Here is a 24,918-nt window from a genome sequence, read left to right as displayed (position 1 = left end):
ACCTCCAGGAAAATACCTCCGATAATTAAACCCTGCTCTACTTTATAACCGTGGTGGTTATGTCAAAGCAAACAACTAATACACCTGTTTGGAAGTGACCTCTGCTAAGTTTATTTCACCGATATTTCTGACTGTGAGTAACAGCTACCGGGGTCCGTTTCTTCCTGTGAAACAGAGTGTATTTCACCGGTGTTCCTAACCGTGAGTAGCTGCAAGCAGCAACACCACAAGCCAAGCATTCGGTCCGTTCTGAACAGACATGCTCTGAACGGACTGTTTGGATTAAATTAGAAGAAGTAGAAACGATAAATCGACTTGCACACCCGCCTCGTCCTCCTCGCCGCCAGGAGGATGCTTCGCCGGGAGTAGAGTGTGCAGCAGCTCCAGGAGACGTACCCCCAGTTAGCAGTTAGCTCATATTCAGCCAGTGTAAACCCCAGCACCAGGGCTCTGATCCCAGAACCGCCCCGACTCCCCGCCGGATCAGCAAACGTTCTGTTGCTGCAGTTACACCGGTTAGACCCAGCGCTCCACCAGCCAGCTGATCTTTTGTTTTTTTCATTTGTTTTACCAGGTTCACATGTCGTCTCCATCACCCAAAAACATAAATAAGAAAAAACTGTAAAATGTAACAATTATTAGAAATAAATAGAATAAGTGTTCATTAACTTGACAGCTAGAAACACAAAGTACTGAAACATTTTAACTCAACATTTGAAACAGCTCAAGAACATCTGGGACAAAATACAACGGACATATTTATGTAATAAACACGTGGAACACTTATAAGAATATTATATTTTAAGAATATTTTATAGTGTGTATATTTGAAGAACTAAACTAGTAATCTACACTGATCTATAAAGTTAATCACATCTGGACTTACTCAGCTTTTCTGCAGTTCCTCACAGCTGGAATCAGTCTCCGTCGTCCCTTGTCTGTTGTGTTGTACTCCTCCAGGTCCAACTCATCCAGAACCTCCTCTGACATCTGCAGCATGTAGCCCAGAGCTGAGCAGTGGATATCAGAGAGGCTCTTCTCTGATCTGTTCTCTGACTTCAGGAACTCTTGGATCTCCTGATGTACCGAGTGGTCGTTCATCTCCGTCAGACAGTGGAAGATGTTGATGCTTCTGTCAGGAGAGGTATTATCTCTGTTCATCTCCTTCAGGTTGTTGATGGCTCTCTTGATGATTTCTGGACTGTTGTCTGTCCGACCCAGCAGACCTCCTAAGAACCTCTGGTTGGACTCCAGAGAGAGGCCATGAAGGAAGCGAACAAACAGGTCCAGGTGGCCATTTTTACTTTCAAGGGATTTCATCATGGCTCTCTTCAGGAAGACATCCAGAGATGGGCCACGACTAGCACTGCTTCCAAAATACTTAGAGATGTTCTTGAGAGAAGACTTTCGATTTGACTCTCTGTGCTTGTAGTCTTCTCCCAGGAAGGCCTCCAGTACCTCTGTGTTGCTGTTTGTGTAACAGTGAAACATGTAGACTGCAGCCAGAAACTCCTGAATGCTCAGGTGAACAAAGCAGTAGACTGTTTTCTGGAAGATCACACTCTCTCTTTTGAAGATCTCTGTACAAACTCCTGAGTACACCGAGGCCTCTTTGACATCCAGACCACACCGCTCCAGGTCTTCTTGGTAGAACATGATGTTTCCTTTCTCCAGCTGTTCAAACGCCAGCCTCCCCAGCTTCAGAAGAACTTTCCTGTCAGCCTTCGTCAGCTCCTGTGGACTCGTCTCATGTCCCTCACCATACTTCTGCTTCTTCCTCTTTGTCTGAACCAACAGGAAGTGTGAGTACAGGTCAGTCAGGGTCTTGGGCAGCTCTCCTCTCTGGTCTGTAGTCAACATGTGGTCCAGAACTGTAGCAGTGATCCAGCAGAAGACTGGGATTAGACACATGATGTGGAGGCTCCTGGATATCTTGATGTGTGAGATGATTCTGCTGGACAGCTCTTCATCACTGACTCTCCTCCTGAAGTACTCCTCCTTCTGGGCGTCAGTGAAGCCTCGTACTTCTGTTACCCTGTCAACACATGCAGGAGGGATCTGATTGGCTGCTGCAGGTCGGGAAGTTATCCAGACGAGAGCTGAGGGAAGCAGATTCCCCTGGATGAGGTTTGTCAACAGCACGTTGACTGATGACTTCTGGGTGACATCAGACACAACCTTCTTGTTCTTGAAATCCAGTGAAAGTCTGCTTTCATCCAGGCCGTCAAAGATGAACAGAACTTTACAGACAGCGAGCTTCTCTGCTGTGACCTTCTGTAATGTTGGATGGAAAACATGGAGCAGCATGAGAAGACTGTACTGCTCATCTCCGATCAAGTTCAGCTCCCTGAACGAAAGCGGAACCACCAGACTGACATCTTGGTTCTCCAAGCCCTCTGCCCAGTCCAGAGTGAACTTCTGCACTGAGAAGGTTTTTCCAACGCCAGCGACGCCGTTCGTCAGAACGACTCTGATGTGTCCCCGTTTGTCAGGTAAGGCTTTAAAGATGTCCTTGCAGTTGATTGGAGCGTCATGGAGGGTCTTCTTCTTGGAAGCTGTCTCAAGCTGCCTCACCTCATGTTGGGTATTAACCTCTTCACTGTGTCCCTTTGTGATGTAGAGCTCAGTGTAGATCCTGTTGAGGAGGGTTCCACTTCCTGTTTCATCAGTTCCTTCAGTCACACGTTCACATCTCTTCTTCAGACTGATCTTATGTTCATCTACAACCTCCTGCAGACCTCTATCTGCTGAAAGAGAGAAACAAGTTTGAGACAAAACACAGAAACTTATTATTTTCATTACCAATATGAAAATAATCAATATAAGAACATATAAAGAAGTAAAAGTTATAAAGTCATCATCCCTTCTTGAAGTCAAAACTAACATCAATGTGATTTTACATTTATTGTTAATAGTTTATATTATATTAAGAGAAGCATCAGAAATGCTCTTTTTTCTCTCAGTCGGTTTACAAACAAAAGTCGGGTGTCCACCAAAAGTTCCTGGGACTTTTTAGTCCTACTACTTTTAAGGAACTAAAAGGTTCCTTCAGCCCACAGTTGTCTGCGTTTCCACTACGGACTAAAGACCTGTGAAGATTCAGGAAATTAGTCCGCTGACGTATGAAAAAGCAACATGACATGTGAAGAGGGTTGTTGGTGGTGGCAGCGGTAAACACACTCTGCCGTTCAGTGTGTCCGCCCGTTTCATCTAAAAAACTTGCTGGGAAAAAAAATAAACATTATGTTTTATCTCACTGTTACGGCATTTACTGGTGCACATTGGATGTAATGAATGAAATACAGAGGAGGAAAATGAAACTAAGAGCTTCCATATCCACAGTAAATCATGTTGAGTATTTTGAGGGTTGCTGTTGAGGGGACCTGGGAACATGCAAACGAGCTAAACCTGTTTTTCAACAGTTTTGACCACCCAACCCCCCCATGAGCTCAGCAGGACAGCCTGGGTCCGCACTCACCAGCACTAGTGCCCCCCTCCACACCTCTCCCCCCACTCCCTCCTTCAACACCTCTCCTCCCCCCCCAGTATCCTTCCCCAGGAGGCAGCAGCTTGCCCCCCCCCAGACAGGGGACCAGACAACATCAACCCCAGGGTGCTCAAGGCGTGCGCTGGGGAGCTGGCAGCAGCGTTCCAGCACCTCTTCAGCCTCTCCCTGAGGCTGAAGAAGGTGCCCCAGCTCTGGAAGCTGCCAAGACGGGACGCCCCGGCACCCCCAATGACTACAGGCCAGTTGCTTGAGGTTCTGCAGCACCTCAAGCACCTTGTGAGTGACTCCCTGGACCCCCTGCAGTTTGCATACCAGGCAAACATCGGTGTGGATGATGCCATCATCTACATGCTCCACAGACCCTACAGGCATCTGGAGAGGCCGCACAGCACCGTAAGAATCATGTTCTTTGACTTCTCCAGCGCCTTCAACACTATCCAGCCACTCCGGCTAGCTGAGAAGCTCTCAGCGATGCAGGTAGATCATGGCCTGGTGGCCTGGATTACGGACTACCTCACCAGCAGACCACAGTATGTCAGACTGCAGGGCAGCCTGTCAGATGTGCTGGTGAGCAACACCATCGCCCCTCAAGGAACCGTGCCGTCACCCTTCCTGTTCACTACCTACACCTCCGACTTCCGCTTCAACTCGAGCACGTGCCACCTACAGAAGTTCTCCGATGACTCCTCCATCGTCAGCTGCATCATGGATGACAACAAGGAGGAGTACAGAGCCCTGGTGGAGAACCTCGTAGGGTGGTGTGACAACAATCACCTCCAGCTCAACATTGGAAAGACCACGGAGCTGGTGGTGGACTTCCGGCGGAGCAAGAACAGGCCCCCAACTCCCATCACCATCCGAGTGGAGCGGGTGGAGGTGTTGGATACCTACAAGTTCCTGGGAGTTCATATGAACAATAAACTGGACTGGACCGACAACACCAAGGCCCTCTACAGGAAGGGACAGAGCAAACTGTTCTTCCTGAGGAGGCTCAGGTCCTTCAACGTCTGCAATAGGCTGCTGCAGATGTTTTACCAGTCTGTAGTAGCCAGTGTACTCTTCTTTGCCGTGGCATGTTGGGGGGGGGGGGGTAACACCAACACAAGGAAACAAACTAAACAGTAAACAGGCTGGTAAGGAAGGCTAACTCTGTAGTTGGATCCGAACTGGATGATCTGGAGGTGGTTGCAGAGGGGAGGATGAGGAGGAAGCTGGACGCTATCCTGGAGAACCCTTCCCACCCCCTCCATGATGAGCTAGTCACGATGAGGAGCCCCTTCAGCCACAGACTCATCCCTCCCCGGCACTACACAAAGCGCTTGGGTCAGTCCTTCATGCTCGTAGCCATCAGGCTCCACAACCAAGGCTGACCCCACATGGAAACTATGAGGACCTTAAACTTAAAACACGCACTATTTGGACTATCTGCATCTATCTTCAACCACCTCTTCTAACCACTGGTGCACTTTAAACTTACTTACACTACATCCCACATACCATTTTATAGACTGTACATATTATATATTTATTGTACACTATATTTTTATTGACGGACGATACACTCTATGTTCATATTCTGTATCTCTATTTATTGTTTTTATAATTTTTTGTACACCTGTACTTCTCCTGCGCTTTGCTGCTTTGACACCTGAATTTCCCCCCGGGGATTAATAAAGGTTCATCTGATCTGATCTTATCTTATTTATTTCTGCTTTAGAACGTTAACACTGTGAAACAATCAGATAATAACATTTCTTTCTCTCATTCACAGCACCGTCACGCTACGTCTCTCTGTCTCTCTTCTACTGATCGCCCTCTCGCTTGCGATGTCTCTCTTGTTTTCTCGGTCTTTTTGGCTGGACTGTAGAGGGCCAGCAAAAGTCTGTCACTGAATGAGTGATGAAGTTACACGATTGGTCAGCCGAGTGTCGGAGTTTCCTCATTGGCCGTTGCCTTTTCAAAATGAAAAGGCGGGAACAATCCTTTATGCACATGAGCCTGTCCAGCGCGACGCGTCGGCTCACAAAACTGTCAAGGAAAGGGAAAAACCACAAAAGCAAAATAGGTCCCCTTTAATAGTGCGTAGACAGATTTGTTCGCTTTCACCGCCAACGCTGCTGGCTTACCGGTTTGCTTTATGCTCAGAGCGTTGTTCGCTGCAGTATGCTCCGAAACGCCATGAGGCATACAAACAAGATATCAAGTGGATCAGCAAGAAGTCAACGAGTGGTACTGCAGAGGAAAGTAGGTTGCCTGGCAACAGTAGTAAACACCGACGTACGTACCGCCAAACATTACATCTGTGTACTGTAATTATTACTGTGACCTCCAAGTCTAAATGACTTCCTGTCTCTCGGTGCTTCCCCTCGGGTCGCCGCTCTTTACATCAGACCTTTTTATCTTTAACAAAACGATCTCTCAGATTCTTTCACAGCCTGCAGCAGAAAACCTCTTTTTACCAGCGTGAGGAATATTTCATTATTATAATATTTAATGACATGTGACTGTCTCTGTGGTCATGTGACTGTCCCCGTGGTCATGTGACTGTCCCCGTGGTCATGTGACTGTCTCTGTGGTCATGTGACTGTCCCTGTGGTCATGTGACTGTCTCTGTGGTCATGTGACTGTCCCCGTGGTCATGTGACTGTCTCTGTGGTCATGTGACTGTCCCTGTGGTCATGTGACTGTCTCCGTGATCATGTGACTGTCTCTGTGGTCATGTGACTGTCTCCGTGTCAGTGGTCAGTTGTAGAGATGTCTTTACAGGCGAAGCGGCCTGGTCAGTCTTCCCTTGAAGGCGTCCATGTTGAACTGAAAGGCGCCGTCAGCGGATAGTTACAAAAATTCAGAGGTGCACGACAGAGCACCGTGATAACTTGCGGAGCCTTCGTGCACCACGCGAAAGCCGTGATGACTCAATTTCCTGGCGCGTGCACCTTGTGCCGGCTTCACTACGGCGAGCATTACCCAGGCTTTAGACCTCATGGCTGTGTTACCGTCATTAGAAGGCTCTAATAGGATTTGTGGCTCCAGAGAGACTTTTTTTTTTTTCGCCAAAAATGTCTCTTTTGATCGTAAAGGTTGCTGACCCCTGGGTTAATGCCACGACAAGGGGTGCTATCATAAAACCCAAGGGTTCAGATGTTCTCTCAAAGGAGAACACAGGACAGGTGATCCAGAGCACATGTGAATGCTGGAGCAGAAAAAACATGCAGTTACATTTCAGGTGGATTTAAAATGTAATGATATTTATAATAATCTTAAATGGTCGTGTTGTATGACACAACACATGTCTCTCTATTAAAACAACAAACAGTGTTTTCAGACATGGAGACATGATCAGACATATAGTCCTACTTTGTACAGTGCTGGTCTGACCGGCTGTCTGCAGTCCAACTCTGGTTCTGGATCTTTGTCCACACTGGGGACAGGAGGAGTCTCCTGATGAAGCAGACTGGTCCCAGTATGAGGTGATGCACTGTCTGCAGAACCAGTGTCCACAGCTGGTAGAGACTGGATCCTTCAGGACGTCCTGACACAAAGCACAGCAGGACAGCTGCTCCTCCACAGAGACATCACTCCTCTTCCTCTTCCTGTGAAGACATGTCTTTATAACTAAAAGGCTTTGTTGATTGGCCGACACTCAAAGCTCAGACGGTCTCAGGGAACAGTTAAAGTGTTGCTACCTTTCTGTTTGAACTCAGCATTCAGTCTGTGATGACAGTGTTCCTTTATTTCAACTCTCCTGCTTTCATAAACACTAATGAGCTGAATCTCATTAACCTCTTAACAATCCGACGGATGCTATTCTGTCTTTCAGAGGTTGTAGCAGCTCAGTTTAAAGCTAGAGTGAAGATCCTGGTATCATATGAAATAGAAACCTAAGGAATCGATTGCTACCATGTCATGCTAGCTTGTCGGGAAGAACGCTCTGACCTCCAGATCAGTGAATGTAAATGGGTTCTCTGGGTACCCACGAGTCTCCCCTTTACAGACATGCCCACTTTATGATAATCACATGCAGTTTGGGGCAAGTCATAGCATCACTACCCCCTTTGATATACAGTACTACGTCACAATGGAGTCTAACCACCAAAGACTTTGCACTATTCTACTTATCATGCACCATGTACTAAATTATTGTTCATTTGATATGGAGTCTCTCCTGATTGAATTATATACATCCTTATAGTCAGTGTATTAATACAGTAACTTAGATGGCAGTCGGCGTGCTCCCAGTCAGGAGAAGCAGACAGTAGTACCAGCAGGAAGCTAAGCGATGTGCTGCTGTGGACGCCACGTTAGTTCAGATCAGTCACACAATAACACAAACTAACTAACCGATCGATGCAGCGGTAGACCAGCAACTCCCGTGTTTTGAGAGGTAAAACTACTGCTATAATGAATGGAGTCTGGTGGCTTTGAAGAGAGTGATATAACGGCTTCAGTTCCCCATCAGAAAGGGCCGTCTGACGGCGAGATAAAGCGGTGATAATATTGTAAATATAGCGTACACTTAAACTAATTGTTTTTTTTCTTAGGTGGCTAAAATACATTTTTCTGCTGCTCCCATCCACAGCTGCTTTACCTCGCCGTCAGACAGCCCTTTACCTCGCCGTCAGACAGCCCTTCCTGTCGGGGAACTGAAGCCGTTATAGCGCTCTCTTCAAAGCCACCAGACTCCATTCATTATAGCAGTAATTTTACTTCCCAGAACACGGGAGTATACGTACAACCCCACTTCAAAAAAAGCTGTCATAACAGCTGATTTTAGGAGAAGTCAAACCAACACAGTATTTTAAGGACAAATGTGAGAAAATGAATTACACATTTGAAGCAAATTCTTCCAGATTTTGAATAATTGTAAATCTTAACATTTGGGTTAAAATATGAATATTTTCTTGACGTATAAATTGTGAAATGGAGGTTCTCAGGTGTTTTGTTACAGAAATACAATCAGTAGTTTGTGGCTATAAAACCCAGACTAAGATCCATCTCAGGTTGAACAGTATCTGCACTAATAGTTCTGCATCAGGAATATAAATCTTTTAGTCTCAATGCTTCATCGTCCACCAGGTCAGCTTACAGTAAAAACAGTCTCTTACTTTGACTCTGAGGGTCCAGGTTCATTACTGAAGTCTGGAGGATCCTCTTTGGACCCGTCACTCTCCATAGACAGACAGCTGGGTACTGGAGACTCTGCTCTCGGTCTGGACTGAACTCTGAAAACACCAAGATGATTTGATTCACATGAATCCTTGATAAACTCTGTGAGGACAAAGACATTTCAGTAGCTCTGAACACACAAACTACTGCTACTGTCAGTAATGTGGTTTAACAGTCTGTATTAGTTTGTTTAGATTACAGCTGTTCTGGGTGACTGACAGCTGTCACAGATACGAAGAGGAAGAATGCACAAATTAATTCTCTTTCTGTTATGAAAAGTGTGTTAAACTTCAGTTAGTAAACACATTTTAGTAGAAATGTAATATACAAACACACAATCAACAAAATCATGGCATTGGCATCATTTAGTTTTTCAATCATTCAGTATCTTCCCAGACGGTGAAGAAGAGAGCGAGTGAGAGAGAGTCGGTGTTGTTGAGATAATTCTGGTCTCATTTGTGGTCTGATAAACAGAAATTCATCTGAACTTGTCGTATGGTGAGTTTACAAAGTTGACATGGAACCCAAACGCAGAGTAACAGGCAGGAAAGTATTTGAAATAAAAGCGAGCTTTAATAAAACTAAGCTGAATATTCAAACAACAACCAAAACGCAGGGAGGGGAACAAAGTACAAAAGAACAAATAGAAACAAACAACAAAAAACAAACAGAGGACCAAAACCAAAAATCACAAACCAGGGAAACACGAGGAACACCAGGATCAGAGCAGGAGGAAACAAGGATCACGGAGGACAAGGTAGACGGGGCTGGAGAGACAAACGAACCGACAAGGACAGAGGGGAACACACAGGCTTAAATACAAGACATGATTACACACAGGTGAAACAAATCAGGGCGGGGCAGACAATCAACAAAAGGCGGGAAAGCAAACAAAGGAGGGAAGTAAAACCAGACAAGACACAGGAGGAGTGAATTACCAAAATAAAACAGGAAACACCGGAATAATATAGAAGACACCAAATCCAAAATCACAAAAGTAAATAACCAGAGACTGGCACAGCCAGAACATGACAAAACTGGGTTGAACAACGATGCCATCTGGTTGCCATGGTGATGAATGACGTCTGACTATTAACCACACCCCCATTCTCTGTTTGAGGAAGAGCGTTAATAAAAAACTGGATGGGGGGGGGCTTTAATTCTCTTTCTGTCACGAAAAGTTTGTTCAACTTTTAAATTTTAAAATAGAATCACAAAATCAACAGAAAACAGTTTTGGTGGAGGAAAGTGAAAATGAGTCCTATAAATGAGTTAGTAGCAGCTCTCTTACTTTGACTCTGAGGGTCCAGGTTCATCACTGAAGGTCAGAGGATCATCTTTAGGCTGGTCAGTCTTCATAGACATATAGTCAAAGAATGGAGACTCTGCTCCGTCCTCCTCTTCCTCCACACAATCACTCATCTTCTGATCTGAAGTCAGCCTGAGAGGTTAAACAGGACACTGACTGTGAACATGAACAGGAAACAAGTTAGTACAAGAGACACAGGCAAGACTGAGAGAAGAGGAAGTAACACACAACCTCTCTCTAACACACACACACACACACACACACACAAACACACGCACACACACACACACACACACACACACACACACACACACACACACACACACACACACACGGTATACAGTATAATAAACCAGCCAGCGCTCCACCTGGTCACTTCTCTTTAAGTCTCTGCTTGTTTTCTTACAGCAGGTTTAATGAGGATTATTCAGCCAATCACAACGTTGTGTTCACAGATGAATCAAACTGTTGAGTTCATTCTAACATTTCTCTCCTCTACAGTCCACAGGGAGGAAACTGACTCAGAGACTTCAACAGTGAAGTAATAAAATGTTGGATTAACACTCACCCTGCTTCAGTCTTCAGTCTTCAGTCTTCATCCTTCTGCTCCGTCGACTCAAATGGCGTCTGGACTGACTGAACACTTCCTCTTTCAGGTTCCCTTCCTGTTCTCATGTTCTTACATCACCTGGATCAGCGTGACTCCTCCTCTCTCCATTTACAGGAAACCTTTGAGTCAGAGTTTATCTACGAGAGTTTGTGTGTGTTACTCACTAATCAGCTTTTTAACACGGTGTGTTTATGAGAATCTCTTTTAGCTTGAACAGGTTGAATTAAAATTGGTTTTGGTCAAATGTTATCTCATTTTTATGTTTAAATCATGTCAATAAATCAGTTTAGTTAAATACTAATATGCTTTGATAGTTCTGTTTTTCAGACTTATATGACTAAGATTCTTCTGAACATCTGGAAGTTAAATTATTCTGTCTGTTGCACAATAAAAAATCATTTCAGCCATTTCTCTGAGCTGCAACTCTTTTTCATAATCCAAATATAGATGGTAGCCAGAAATGACACATCTGATTGCTCAATCAGTAAAACATGAAGCTACATGTTGAGGAATATAAATCTGTTAGCAGAACGTTTTGTCTTCATCCTCAATGCATCATCATCATCGTCAACCAGGTCAGCTTACAGTAAAAACAGTCTCTTACTTTGACTCTGAGGGTCCAGGTTCATCACTGAAGGTCAGAGGATCATCTTTAGACTGATCACTCTTCAGAGACAGACAGCCAGAGACTAGAGACTCTGCTCCGTCCTCCTCTTCCTCCACACAATCACTCATCTTCTGATCTGAAGTCAGCCTGAGAGGTTAAACAGGACACTGACTGTGAACATGAACAGGAAACAAGTTAGTACAAGAGACACAGGCAAGACTGAGAGAACAGGAAGTAACACACAACCTCTCTCTCCCACACACACACACACACACATACACACACACACACACACACACACACACACACACACACACACACACACACACACACACACACACACACACACACACACACACACACACATACACACACACAGTATACAGTACACAGTATACAGTATAATAAATCCACCCAGCGCTCCACCTGGTCACTTCTCTTTAAGTCTCTGCTTGTTTTCTTACAGCAGGTTTAATGAGGATTATTCAGCCTGGAAGTTAAATGATTCTTTCTGTTGCACACATAAAAAATGTCTGAGTTGCAAGTCTTCTTCATGATCTAAACATAGTAACCAGAAATGACACATCTTCTAACTCTAACAAAAAAATATTTTTATTTTCGTGTAACACTATCAAGTTTCAGATTGACTAAAGAAACAGTCAACAGATAAAGACTAGCCTGACTGAGAAGATGATCATGCACTATAACGTTTAAATGTTTATATCTAATAATTATGTTAAGGACAACGATTTTTATACAGTAAACAGTATTTGGTAGTTGTTAATTCAATGAACAGTATTTGAACCTAGTGATCTTAGTAAGTGTAGTTAGCTGACAGGTAATGTAACTAACAGCTAACTAAACATAGTTATTTTACTAAGTGTAGTTAGCTGACAGGTAACGTAGTTAACAGCTTATTAAAGCTAGCCTTCTAGAAGCTTCCAGGCAAACAGCTGGCTGTGCACAATGCGCCTGCACAGACAGAGCGGTTAGGCAGGCCTTCATGAAGGCTAAACGTTATAAAGGTTATTATAGATTAAACTACCAGTGGTATATTATATATATATATAAATGTCAAATATTATAGAGTGAAAACTGTTGACTGGGACGTTGTTTCTCAGATGAAACGTCTCTGTGTAGTTTCTCTGTGATTATTTTTGGAGGCTTTGAGCACCAGGAATGAAAATCAAATTCACTTCAAGGAGGTATGAGGGGAAATGTTTTTTCGGGGGGTGAGTTGGGTTTAACAAAAAGAACTTAAATCAAAATATGTTTCATTTTTAAACACTTTTAATACCAAGCACATAACCAGCTGAACTCAAACAATGAATGTGTGCTGTGTCTTTCTGAACTGTCCAAATCCTCCTTGATGAATGTGCATTAACCAGCATGTCCCTCCTACTACCAAAGGTCCACTGTGAGGACTGGAACCAGCCTCAGGCTCGTCAAAACGGAGGACACACTCCCAGACATGCTGAGTTTGATCTCCTGGGTTCCATGCAGAAGAGGAATCCTTTGCCATGTGAGGAAAACACCAGAAACACGTTCACAGCCCATTTTCCCCAAACTCACAGTGAGCAGAGATACGTTGAGGCGGTCTGCTGAACATCTACGCCACCGCGGGGATGAAATACTGCAGAGACACGTCTTCATGCAGCAGAATCAGGTGGACGACCGTCTCATGGACGATATCTGAGGGGATAAGATCAAAGCAAATACGATTTAAAAAGGCGACTTCGGTATTTTTCAACCTGGACCTGATTTCCCCAAGTTTTTCTGAAATTGGTTATACGTAGCAACGGTCTGTTATACGTAACAACGGTCTGTTATACGTAACAACGGTCTGTTATACGTAGCAACGGTCTGTTATACGTAACAACGGTCTGTTATACGTAACAACGGTCTGTTATACGTAGCAACGGTCTGTTATACGTAGCAACGGTCTGTTATACGTAACAACGGTCTGTTATACATAACAACGGTCTGTTATACATAGCAACGGTCTGTTATACATAGCAACGGTCTGTTATACATAACAACGGTCTGTTATACATAAAAATGGTCTGTTATACATAGCAACGGTCTGTTATACATAACAACGGTCTGTTATACATAGCAACGGTCTGTTATACATAAAAATGGTCTGTTATACATAGCAGCGGTCTGTTATACATAGCAGCAGTCTGTTATACATAACAACGGTCTGTTATACATAGCAACGGTCTGTTATACATAACAATGGTCTGTTATACATAGCAACGGTCTGTTATAAAGAAATAACAGAGCGTAGAATGCTGTGATTGACCAATCAGAATCGAGTATTCTATAAAGTCGTGTAATAATGTTAAATATATAAATGTCACCAGGAAACATGACACCACTGCATTTGACTTTTTCCAGCTGTGCGGCTGGATGAGGAGCTGTGGGTTGACTTACTGCACATGGCCTTGCTGGGGTTGACCCGCTGTCCCATGAGGAACTGCTGCAGCTTCCTGATGTCCACCCGGGCCTGGGCCATGGCCTCTGGGTCCCTGCTCTGAGACGGACCACCGTCCTGGGAGGCGTCGTCACCTGGAGGGACGGGAAGCAGAAAGGGACGGAGGGAGATGAGGAGGAGGAAACGTGTAAAAGAAGGGGCAGGAGCTGGAGCCAGGTCCTGGACTAAAACCCGAACCACTGGACCCGATTCGACTGTTATCAGGCCATTAAATAGGCGTCATCAGTCGCTATAAGCACCACAGATGATAGACAACAAAACTATGTAGGGACCCACCATTACTGGTGGCAAAGACAATGAACTACGCTTCTCAGGATCCTTGGATCATGCAGCCACTGGCTGTGGACCCAGCTCAGTAGCCAATGGCTACTGTAGCATTCACACATAGGTGTGAAATTCACCCAGGACAAAACCAGAGGATTGTCTTTGTTCCTCCTCTTTCTGCTCTTCTCACCTCCCCTGACCTGTGGAGGTGAGCTGCTGCTCTCCCCACCTAAGCTCTCGGATCTATGGCCTGTTAGGAAACAGACATAGGAACACAAGGATCTTTGGAGGCAGACGACGCGAGAGCCTGCCTTTTTACCAACTAACTTCCAGCAACAACTGCAAGGAAGTTAGCACCAAGCTATCAAGCTGCTGGGAAGAAAGTATTGTAGCGATCAGCTTCCTCCAATCTGCACAACTTGATTGGAGCACAGCAAAGACGACATCTTTGACTTGGAACCACAACTTCAACACATGGAATTACAAACCCTTTCTTCCATGGATTGGTAACGTACTGGGCTTACCTTAGCAGTAGCAATTGCACATGGCTGAGCAAGACTGTTCAACTTTGATTTCTAGAATGTACTTGTATTGATTTGGTTTAATGTTATTCATTGAGTTTCACTGTTGTGATATTATTTGTAGTTAAGATATTTGGGTAGCAGGCTTTGCCACATCTGATGTGTTTAGTTTATGCTTCACATAGACGAGGTCTTGCATGCAAACTAACCATCTTTTCTAACCCACTGCAGATCTGACACACATAAAGATCACATACAGAAACTGTGAATTAGTTAAACATAAACATACAGCTTCAGATAATCTTAACCCCCACATCACCCCCCTCTCTGTCCTTCCTGAGCACATGTGCTCCGAAGAACAAAGAGGCCATGTGGTGACATGTTGGCGGCCATCTTTGATCCCGCCATCTTTGTAGTTTTACAGTGCTCGCCCCTTTTGTCTGTAGGCAGACATCTTGAGACAAGAAGCCATCTTGTCTCTCTCTCTCTCTCTTTCTCACACACACACACACACACACACACACACACACACACACACACACACACACACACACACACACATGCTTACACACTTTGTTTGGTTTGTTTAGTTTAGTTATTTAGTTAGATTAATATTGTGTTTTAAACCTTTATTATCTTGTAAATAAATGTTTGTGGAATATACATGCTGGTCTCTTTAATGTTGTACAAGAGTGAATAATGCCAACCTCTGCTATGTCAAGAACTCAGATATCCTTCAACCTTTACTATCTAATTTGGTTATAGTTATTAATTTAATTATTAATCAACGTTCCAAATTGATAGTTTAGTATATTTAATGAGACTATATTAACGTTTTGGTTATTGGCCCCTGATTCCAGGGTGATGCCCCGTTTATTATTAATGTTTATTGATAATTTGTATTAATATTAATAATTATATTTTTATTTTTTATTTATTAATTAATTTGCTAATAACCAAACCTGTTACTGCAAAATCCCTACACCCCTGAGGCCTCATGTATAAAAGACTGCGCAGCTTTCACACTGGAAGATGGCGTACCCACAAAATTGGAAAAGTATGTAAGCACAGAAATTTCCACATGTATAAAACCGTGTGTACGCCTGTTCCTGCGCACCTTTCCTTTATACATCCCAGTTAAATCACTGTCAGCTCTGTGGATCTTTTCATTTTTATTATATATATATATATAAACTGGAAAAACAAAGTTTGGAAACTTGTGTTTGGTTGATTATTTCTCAGTTGTATCAATGCTAATGGTCATTGTATTTTACATCGTTGGAAAGCCTGTTTATTTACCTTCGCAATGATGTCCAACTTGTAAGGATCATGCATTTGTGGGATGAGCAGCACAGCTGATTATGTGGGGAGCGCCCAAGAAAAATTTGCCAAAATGCTCCGTCAATGGTAAACAGTGTATTCTCCTGTTGGTGTTGACTCTTGTTTTGAGTTGTTTGGTGGATTGGATGATTGAACTCTCTATCAGTAACAAGGAACAAACAAGACATATTGGCTATTATACACTTTATTCATTTAATACACCATCAGGAGCCTCAGTAGAGGTGGAAGATCCATACACAGCCACAACAGCCTGGCACCTCCTCCTCATGCTGGTCACCAACCTGGTCACACGTTGCTGTGGGATGGCGTTCCATTCCTCAACCAGGATTGGTTGCAGGTCAGCCAGCGTGGTTGTGTTGGTCACTCTAACACGTACAGCACGCCCAAGATGATCCTACAAGTGTTGAACTGGGTTGAGGTGTGGACTCTTGGCAGGCCGTTCCATTCTCTCTACTCTGTGATAACCCTGGCTCTGTGGGGGGGGGCGTTGTTTCTTGGAGGATGAAGTTAGGTCCCAGATTGTGGAGATATGGGATCGCCACTGGCTGCAGAATCGCATCCCGATATCTCACTGCATTGAGATGGCCTTCAATGATGATAAGCCTTGTTTTGCCAGTGAGGGAGATGCCCCCCCCCCCACACCATGACACTGCCCCACCAAAAGCTGTTACTCCATCGGTTCAACAATCAGCATAGCGTTCTCCGCGTCGTCTCCATACTTTGACCCTGCCATCCGACTTTGGCAGACAGAACCTGGACTCATCACTGAACATGACATTCCCCCACATGTTCAGGTTCCATTGTCTGTGTTGTCGACACCAGCGCAAATGGGCCTGACGGTGAAGGGCAGTCATTGCAGGCGTCATGGTAGCCTTATGAGAATACACTGTTTACCATTGACAGAGCATTTTGGCAAATTGTTCTTGGGCGCTACCCACATCATCAGCTGTGCTGCTCATCCCACAAATGCATGATCCTTACAAGTGTGACATCATTGCGAAGGTAAATAAACAGGCTTTCTAACCATGTAAAATACAATGACCATTAGCATTGATACAACAGAGAAATAATCCACCAAACACAAGTTTCCAAACTTTGTTTTTCCAGTATATTTATATATATATATATATATATATATATATACATACTCTGTATGTGACCACTGTTTCTGTTCTGAGAGCAACAGGATGCTGACTTTAGTTGACTTAACGGACACAGGTGAAGCAGTTAACAAGCAATTCTGATTCTTACAAACAGTCCCTTTAATTAGATAGTATTAATCTAAATCTGTAAAGAAAATGGTAACTAATATTGCTAAATATATGTAGCAGAGTAAAAAGTACAATATTGAACTAACTTCAATTGAATACTAAATTACAGACTTGTAAAATAAAATGACCAAAGCAGTTTATTGTCTAAAAATTAGGGCAATCGAATAAAATATTTAATCGTGATTAATCGCATGAAATCACATTTATCTGTTCAAAATGAACCTTATAAGGGAGATTTGTCAAGTATTTAATACTCTTATCAACATGGGAGAAAATGGCTTTGAAAATGGCCATGACAGTTTTTCCTTGACAAACTTTAGTGTAAGATTGGCGCGTTATTTAACCTCCTTCAGTATGACATGGTTGGCACCGATGGGTTCATCCGGTTTACTAGTTTCATATGACACCAGTATCTTCATCTCCAAAATATCGATTGCGTTAAAGAAATTAGTGGCGTTAAAACGATTTTGCGTTAACGCGTTAACTTTGACAGCCCTACTATAAATGCTCTTGGTACGTTTCCGACCGCCGTAAACTAACCGAATAAATGTGACTAAAGGCAGCAGTGGTGTTACAACCGTGTAAAGAAAGACACAAACGTGGACAGCATTTGATTCACACACCTTTCCTTAATATAATCTTTATTGCTTTTTCTTATTGGGTTGAATACAGAACAGGTTTACATCTCTTGACTTTGTGAAACACTGTCATGTTTTACAAACAGCAGGGGGCAGGAGAGGACAGACGAAGGGAAGGAAGGAAGGAAGGAAGGAAGGAAACACAACCACAGAAAAGGTTTTCCAGATGGTTGTGTGTTAATGCTTTCTGATTGAGATTCAGCATCTGTGTGTGTTAAGAGGAGGGATGTGTTAAAATCTCCTCTCCGACGTTTCCCTTTGACCTCTGACCAGGACAGGAAGTTACACTGGAGGGTTAAACCAAGACAGGAAACACTTCAGGCTTCAGGTTTGAACCAAATGTCCCGAGATGAGAGGGGAGAACAGAACAAAAACAATGTCAACAATATTCTGGCTATAAAACACCAAAAATCCAACGACATCTTTTATCTGTTAGGGGATGACGAGTTCACAGTCAAGTGCTAAATGTAGTGATTGACAGTTCTGAATCATTATTTAAAATAAAAAAGAAAAGACAAAATAATCAGGACTTGGAAAAGAACAAGTTGCAACTCAGGAAATAAGAACATGAAGCATTTCGAATAATGGATTTGTGAAAGACCCTGAGAGCGAGAGTATATATATTTTTATATTTATATATATATATATATGTGTAGCACGAGAAGAGATGGAGAAAGGAGAAATCATCCATAATTGAAATTAGATTAACATGCAAAAAAAAAGAAAAAAAACCTAACCTACAACTCACCCTTTAACTGAACACAATGGATTTTCACAGTTTTATACACATTTATATGTCATAGAGAAAAAAATAAAACACAAAAAAAAAATCATTTCTCAGCCAAACTAAAAATAAACAACAACAACAACAGACCCAGACAGCCTGTTCTCATATACAGGAGATCTACATAAAGCTTTTTGGATTCAGAGGGATTCTTATTGCTAGTCCGATTCGCACCCCGGCACGCCGCGCCCTACGGCAAGCCGGTTAGTCCACAACACAAACCATCAGTTCCTCAAAACAGTTCTGCAGCATAAATGTGATATTTTTAATACATGGCTTCTTCTCAAGTCATCGTAGAAGCTAACACACACACACACACACACACACACACACACACCTGGGCTCCAAATAAATACATTTAAAAACAGTCCACATGCATTCGAATGGAAGTCCAGTATTCATATGGCCGTGCACACAAACACACACGCAGTCAGACGTACATATTCCCGAGGGAGAGGGATATAGAGCTAACAAAACATAAAACAGTTGAGAGAGAGAGAAAGAGAGTCTCTTCACGGATATGAACAATTAAAGAAAACATCATCTAAATTTACTCAGAATTTCAACGTAATCCAAAATGTAGATTTGGTATCTCATAATTAATGGAAAGGGCTTTGTTTGTGTGAAGGCAGTAGCAGCCCGTTCTCACCAGCAGATGTCAGCGTTAGGTTTGGTTTTGGGGTTTCGTGATTAATCTTATTTTTTTTCATGGAAACAAAACACAGAGTGATTTGAGTTTAAAGTCAAAAAAATCTTCTGTGAAATAAATACATTTTGTCATGATGTGTGGATTCGCTCGACTAAATCGGCGCAAATTTTTATTTCGCTTCAGGTTCCACCAACTTTGGTGGACTTTGACATGCAACGAGACTTTTACCTGGTCGTAATGTAAATGTGGCCCGATAGCGAACGGTTTGAACGGCGCCGACGGAACGAGGAGCCTGAAAGGAGGAAGTTATCGTAGCTTATTACACGGCTGTGTTGAATACTCCATTCTGATTGGCCAATCACGGCGTTCTGACTGTTGCTACGTATAGCAGACCGTTACTACGTATAGCAGACCGTTACTACGTATAGCAGACCGTTGCTACGTACAGCAGACCGTTGCTATGTATAGCTGACCGTTACTATGTATAACAGACCATTGCTACGTATAGCAGACCGTTACTACGTATAGCAGACCGTTGCTACGTACAGCAGACCGTTGCTATGTATAGCAGACCGTTACTATGTATAACAGACCATTGCTACGTATAGCAGACCGTTACTATGTATAACAGACCATTGCTACGTATAGCAGACCGTTGCTATGTATAACAGACCGTTGCTACGTATAGCAGACCGTTGCTATGTATAACAGACCGTTGCTACGTATAGCAGACCGTTGCTACGTATAACAGACCGTTGCTACGTATAACAGACCGTTGCTATGGGCGCAGCTCTGATGTCGGACTCTGGAGGACCGTTTTTGCATAAAAATATTGATTCCTTCAGTAAGTAGCCGTGTAATAAGCGGGATAATGTGCGATGAGAAACCCCTCCACGAGCATCGCCCTGTCGGGGATTCTTTCACAACAATGACCGGCTCGCTGTACATTATCACTTATAGCTCTGTAGCATCATCTACTTTAGAAAAAACAAAGAACCTCTTCAGTTGGAGTTTAAACTGCTCTGCAAAAAACAAAAATCAGGAATCAATGGTACAGAAACCTTTCATAAGTAAGCTGTATGAACGGATTGTCCCGTTCACGAGCACTACAACAAAAAACTCAAATACTTCCCGAGGGTTTTACAGACTTTTTAAAACGGGTTAACATCCTGATGTTATCTCAAACAACTGCCCGATGACGGTTTGTGTTTTATAGCTCAATCTACAAAACTACAAAGAGTCAGTTGTGAGGAAATTTTGGGATTGGGAATTCAAACCAAAGTCTAGCTTTCTTGCCCGTGTGCAACTCTCCGATCCAGTCTGCTCCAAACATGAAAAAAAAAAAAAAAACGACCTTCCTCCATGACTTTTACCGTTGTATTTAGCACTACTTCGCACAAGGCATTAGCCGTTGACCAGAATGGAGCAAGGAAGTGGTGAAGCAATAAAAGAGACGATCAAAATGAAAGGCTTCGGATGCCCTGCGAGTTGATTTTTGAGAGTCTGCGGGTCCATTTGGACCGGACTGAGGAGCCACGATACAGTTAAGGCGCTCTATATTTGGGGAAACTGATATTTTATTCTGAATTGATTGCTTCAAAGAGAAATTAGTCTTCAAACATGCTCCTGCTAAATGCTGGGGCTCAAAACAAACCAGTGGAAACTCTCTCACTCTCTTCTCTCTTGATTGTGTCGCGATGTTCCACTGTAGTAGTACTAGTAGTAGAAGTAGTAGTAGTAGTAGTTTTGGAAGTTGTTAGTGCCAGTTCACAGCAGCATCCAGTCAGTCAGACAGTCAGTCCAGTTGTGGTTGTTCAATATTTCTCGCTGTTTGACTGACTAAATGGCTGACCGCCGCTACCTTACAGTTCCGTTATGAGCCACTGAGGTTCGATTCGTTTTTGATTATGAGGTTGCTTGATATATATATATATATATATAAAAAAAAAAAAACATGTACAAGAAGAAAAATTAACTATATTCATCTTCACACGACAAAGAAAATACACATACAGACTACCCGTCCCCTCTGGTCGTGATATCAGGATCAATAAGTGATCAGAACTTCACCGCCTGTTTCTGTTGTGGAAATGTCCGGTTAGAATAGCCCTTCAAATTGTGTTTGTTTGTGTCTGCAGCAGAGCACGGTAATACAGTTCAGGGACACCCCCCCCTCCCTCCCTCCCACCCACCCATCCATCCATCCATCCATCCATCCATCCATCCAACAATCCATCCATCCAACAATCCATCCCTCCAACAATCCATCCCTCCATCCATCCAACAATCCATCCCTCCATCCATCCAACAATCCATCCATCCATCCATCCATCCATCCATCCATCCATCCATCCAACAATCCATCCATCCAACAATCCATCCATCCATCCATCCATCCATCCATCCAACAATCCATCCATCCAACAATCCATCCATCCATCCAACAATCCATCCATCCAACAATCCATCCATCCATCCATCCATCCCCCTCCCATCCATCCATCCATCTATCCATCCATCCATCCCCCTCCCATCCATCCATCCATCTATCCATCCATCCATCCCCCCTCCCATCCCTCCGTCCCTCCATCCATCATCCATCCCTCCCTCCATTTCACCCCGTCATCTAGCTCCTTCTGGAAATCATACCAAGATTTGAAAAATGTATATTCCGGTTTCCATTTGAAAATTACAATTGATTGTCTCTAGCGCCAAATCCATAACCATAACCATAACCATAACCATAACCATAACCACGTGTCCTCGGGTATCTGACCGTTCAGTTTAGGCGTTACAAAAACAGCTGAAGTAAACGTCTCGTAGAAATGTAGAAAAAGGCTCTTCAATTTGTCTCTGGGTGGACAGGAAAGAGGGACATGTCCTCCAAGCTGACTGTTACATAGAAGACTAAATAAGGACAAATGGTACTAAAGCGGTCCAGGGCCAACTCAAGATAATACTGGAAGGAGACTAGCTAGGCCTGCTAAATGCAGTTAACCAACTCAGCGATGCGTTAGCTTGATCAACCGGTCCGGTCAGTCAGCCCTAGCTAGCATGTGTTTGTGCTTGATAAATAAGGATCTACTGCACAATGCTAAGGCTAATGATGGGAGCTAGCTGGGGCTAACTGGTCGTACCAGAGAGATAAAGCAAGTTAAGGCATTCGTAGCTCGGGTAACGCGTCTGGTCTCGTCAGGTAGCCTAAGTTAGCTCGTGTTTGACTCTGTGGCTGATGTCCGTTTAGCCACCACGGGCTAATAACTACAGCTAGCTAGTGTCAGGCTGCGGTGAAGACTGAGCGCTGTGTGTGTGTTAAGGCTCACTGCGCTAACCAGGCTAGCAAAGAGTTCGCCCTGCTAGCCCTGTTTAGGAAGACATCGGATTGAAAGCCGACACAGCTGCTCCTCTGTTGTTTGAATGGTCGCCGTTAGAAAGCAGAAGGTGAGGTAAACTGAACCTGGGTGACAGGTTAGCCGCGGAAAGAGCGTCAGCGCGCTGGAGGCCCTGTGCTAAACCCTGAAGGAACACTAGGGGGCGTTGATGAGAGACAGGTGGACGTCACACACATTCGTGCACACACACAACAAAAAAATTGATTTGTTCAGTTATTAAAAAAACAAAAAACACAAAACACAAGAATTCCCCCCCCGACACCTAAAGGTCACTGATAATCACACACACGCAAGAAAACAACCCCAAATACTCTAACATCACGTGCCACATGTTCACCTCTCTGTACACACATGGAATCAACTGAGAATGATTATGAATGAGAAATTATTGACAGACAAACCAACTCGGAGGGTGGCTTTGAGGAGAAAGGGATCAATAGTGTGACGGGTTTTTAAAAAAAACAAAAAAAACATGGAGAACACAAACTGATCAACACAATATCTGCCCTTTCAGAAGTTCACTTTCACACAGAAATCTGATGACAAGTTTGTGAATGTTTTTTCGTGAGCCGGCCGAGAGACGGCGATGGATGCGGAAGCGAGCAGAAAGGAAGGCGAAGTGCTGACCTTTCTTGTGTTTTCCAGTTACAAAAAGCTTCCGTTGTCGCACAGTAAGAGACGACCACCAGCCACCGGTGGAAGTCATCGTGTTGCTGGTGAAACTGGGTTCAACCAGCCACTGTGGCAGCCTACCAAAGATATCAAAACGGCTGGTCAAGCTGGAGAAGTGGCTGGTGAAGTTTGGAACGCCGCCAAAAGAAGTTCCCCCACCCTGACTAGTCCGCTGTCAAATCCGAAGCTGGTTCAAATCGTAATATGGGATTGTTCGGTCTCCGTTGTGTGGCCGGAGCCCAGCTGTGATTTAAATACAGAAAAATAAACGCAGATACCGACAGTCCATCTCTGTCTTTGTCTGTCCCCCTGCGTCTCCTAAGTTGATCATCAAGTCTCAAACAGAATCTAGAACAATAATAAATCATAACTTTATTCTTTTTATTGCTGAAATATAGATTCCCCGCACAAAAAAATAGTAATGCAAATCATTGTCATCATAAAAAGCTATAAAAATTAGATCCATCCTCCGTAATAATGCAGATAAAGATATAGCAAAAAGCATCTCTTAGAAGTAGGACTAGTAGTAAGGCACTTCAAGAAAACGAGGTTTTCGTCTTTCAATCAAAAATATTTTTTCCGGGCTGGTTTTTGCATCATCATCAACATCATCGATGGTGTAGCGTCGTTCCGCCGTATGGCACTGTGGTGACGTTGGTTTAGACAGCCAGGGGACTTTCCCCTCAGTCTACCCCCACCAGAGGAGGCTCTCCGTTGGGCAGGATGTGCTCCAGAGGGGGCTTGGCGTGGATCTCTAGCAGCCCCTGGATGAAGCCCTCTGTGGGGGCAGCTGCCACGGACTCCTCTGGCAGAGAGCTGGAGGATGAGGGAGAGGGGTCTTTGGAGAGGTTTGATTCGGGCGTCGATTTCAGGTCGTCGTCGCTAGTAGTTGTCTTTGTGTCAGTAGCTTGTTGGCTGGGAGTCGTGTCAGCGGAGGGTCGTTGTGCCGCAGACTCTGCAGAAAGTTCAGATTTTTCCCCGGCGTTCAGGTCTTCGGAGGCGACGGTCGTCAGCGGTTCTGACTCTGCTTGTTTCGCGAGGCATTCTACCTCCAACGTGGCCGATTCTGCGCCGTCGACCTCCTCGTCCTCCTCTTTTAAGTCCTCCTCCTCCAGCTCCTTGCCCCCAGCGGCGCCGCTGCCACAATCGCTCTCGTTCTCTGAGGGGGGGCAGGTGGAGGGCGGGGTCTGGGTGCAGGAGTCTCCGTCCTCGCTGGCGTCGTCGTTCGCGCCCGAGGCTCCGTCGGCCCCGCGGGGCTTCAGGTGGATCCTTTGGTGGCGGACCAGGCTGTGCTTCAGGGTGAAAGTCCTCTCGCAGGTTTGACACTGGTAGGGCCGCTCACCTGGAGGAAAACAGAGGGAGGAGGGATTGATATGCAGAAAGAAGATCCATAACACAAAGACAAAGGAAGCAAACGATGGAATAACAGCGACATGCACACTATATACACAATATACACAATATAAATACAACAAAATGTTAAAATAATAGGAATTAAAAAATACATTAAATAACAAAATAACAGAAAAAGAAAAATACATCAAACAAAAATGAAAATTAATACAATATTTAAATGTTCAAATTAGAAATACATTGAAAATAAAAATATAAAAATATTACATTTTAATTAAGTGAAACAAAATAAATAAATAAATATGTATACAACAGTGAAAATGAAAAATATTATAT

At 43.7% G+C, this 24,918-nt stretch overlaps 2 protein-coding genes across 6 annotated transcripts in view; both read right to left on the bottom strand.

Moving 5' to 3' along the window:
- LOC141759838 (uncharacterized) overlaps window positions 1-11,570 on the bottom strand; it is a 211,341-nt gene extending 199,771 nt beyond the window's left edge. The window contains 5 exon segments of the mRNA XM_074622258.1: window positions 887-2,747; window positions 6,866-7,101; window positions 8,614-8,730; window positions 9,966-10,115; window positions 11,198-11,570. Of these exon segments, the coding sequence (XP_074478359.1) occupies window positions 887-2,747; window positions 6,866-7,101; window positions 8,614-8,730; window positions 9,966-10,115; window positions 11,198-11,328 (2,495 nt within the window). The 5' untranslated portion in view covers window positions 11,329-11,570.
- A 6,133-nt stretch (window positions 11,571-17,703) lies between these two features.
- The window catches only part of rreb1a (ras responsive element binding protein 1a), an 81,715-nt gene continuing 74,500 nt past the window's right edge, over window positions 17,704-24,918 (bottom strand). For all 5 annotated transcript variants that reach the window (XM_074622271.1, XM_074622270.1, XM_074622272.1 and 2 more), the window contains one exon: window positions 17,704-24,571. In XM_074622271.1, coding sequence (XP_074478372.1) covers window positions 23,913-24,571 — 659 coding nt within the window. In that variant the 3' untranslated portion in view covers window positions 17,704-23,912. The remainder of the gene's footprint in view (window positions 24,572-24,918) is intronic.

This window comes from Sebastes fasciatus, chromosome 21, assembly GCF_043250625.1.
Source record: "Sebastes fasciatus isolate fSebFas1 chromosome 21, fSebFas1.pri, whole genome shotgun sequence".
NCBI lineage: Eukaryota > Metazoa > Chordata > Actinopteri > Perciformes > Sebastidae > Sebastes > Sebastes fasciatus.
The sequence above is the reverse complement of the archived record's forward strand: the minus strand, read 5'-3'. Positions and strand labels throughout refer to the sequence as shown.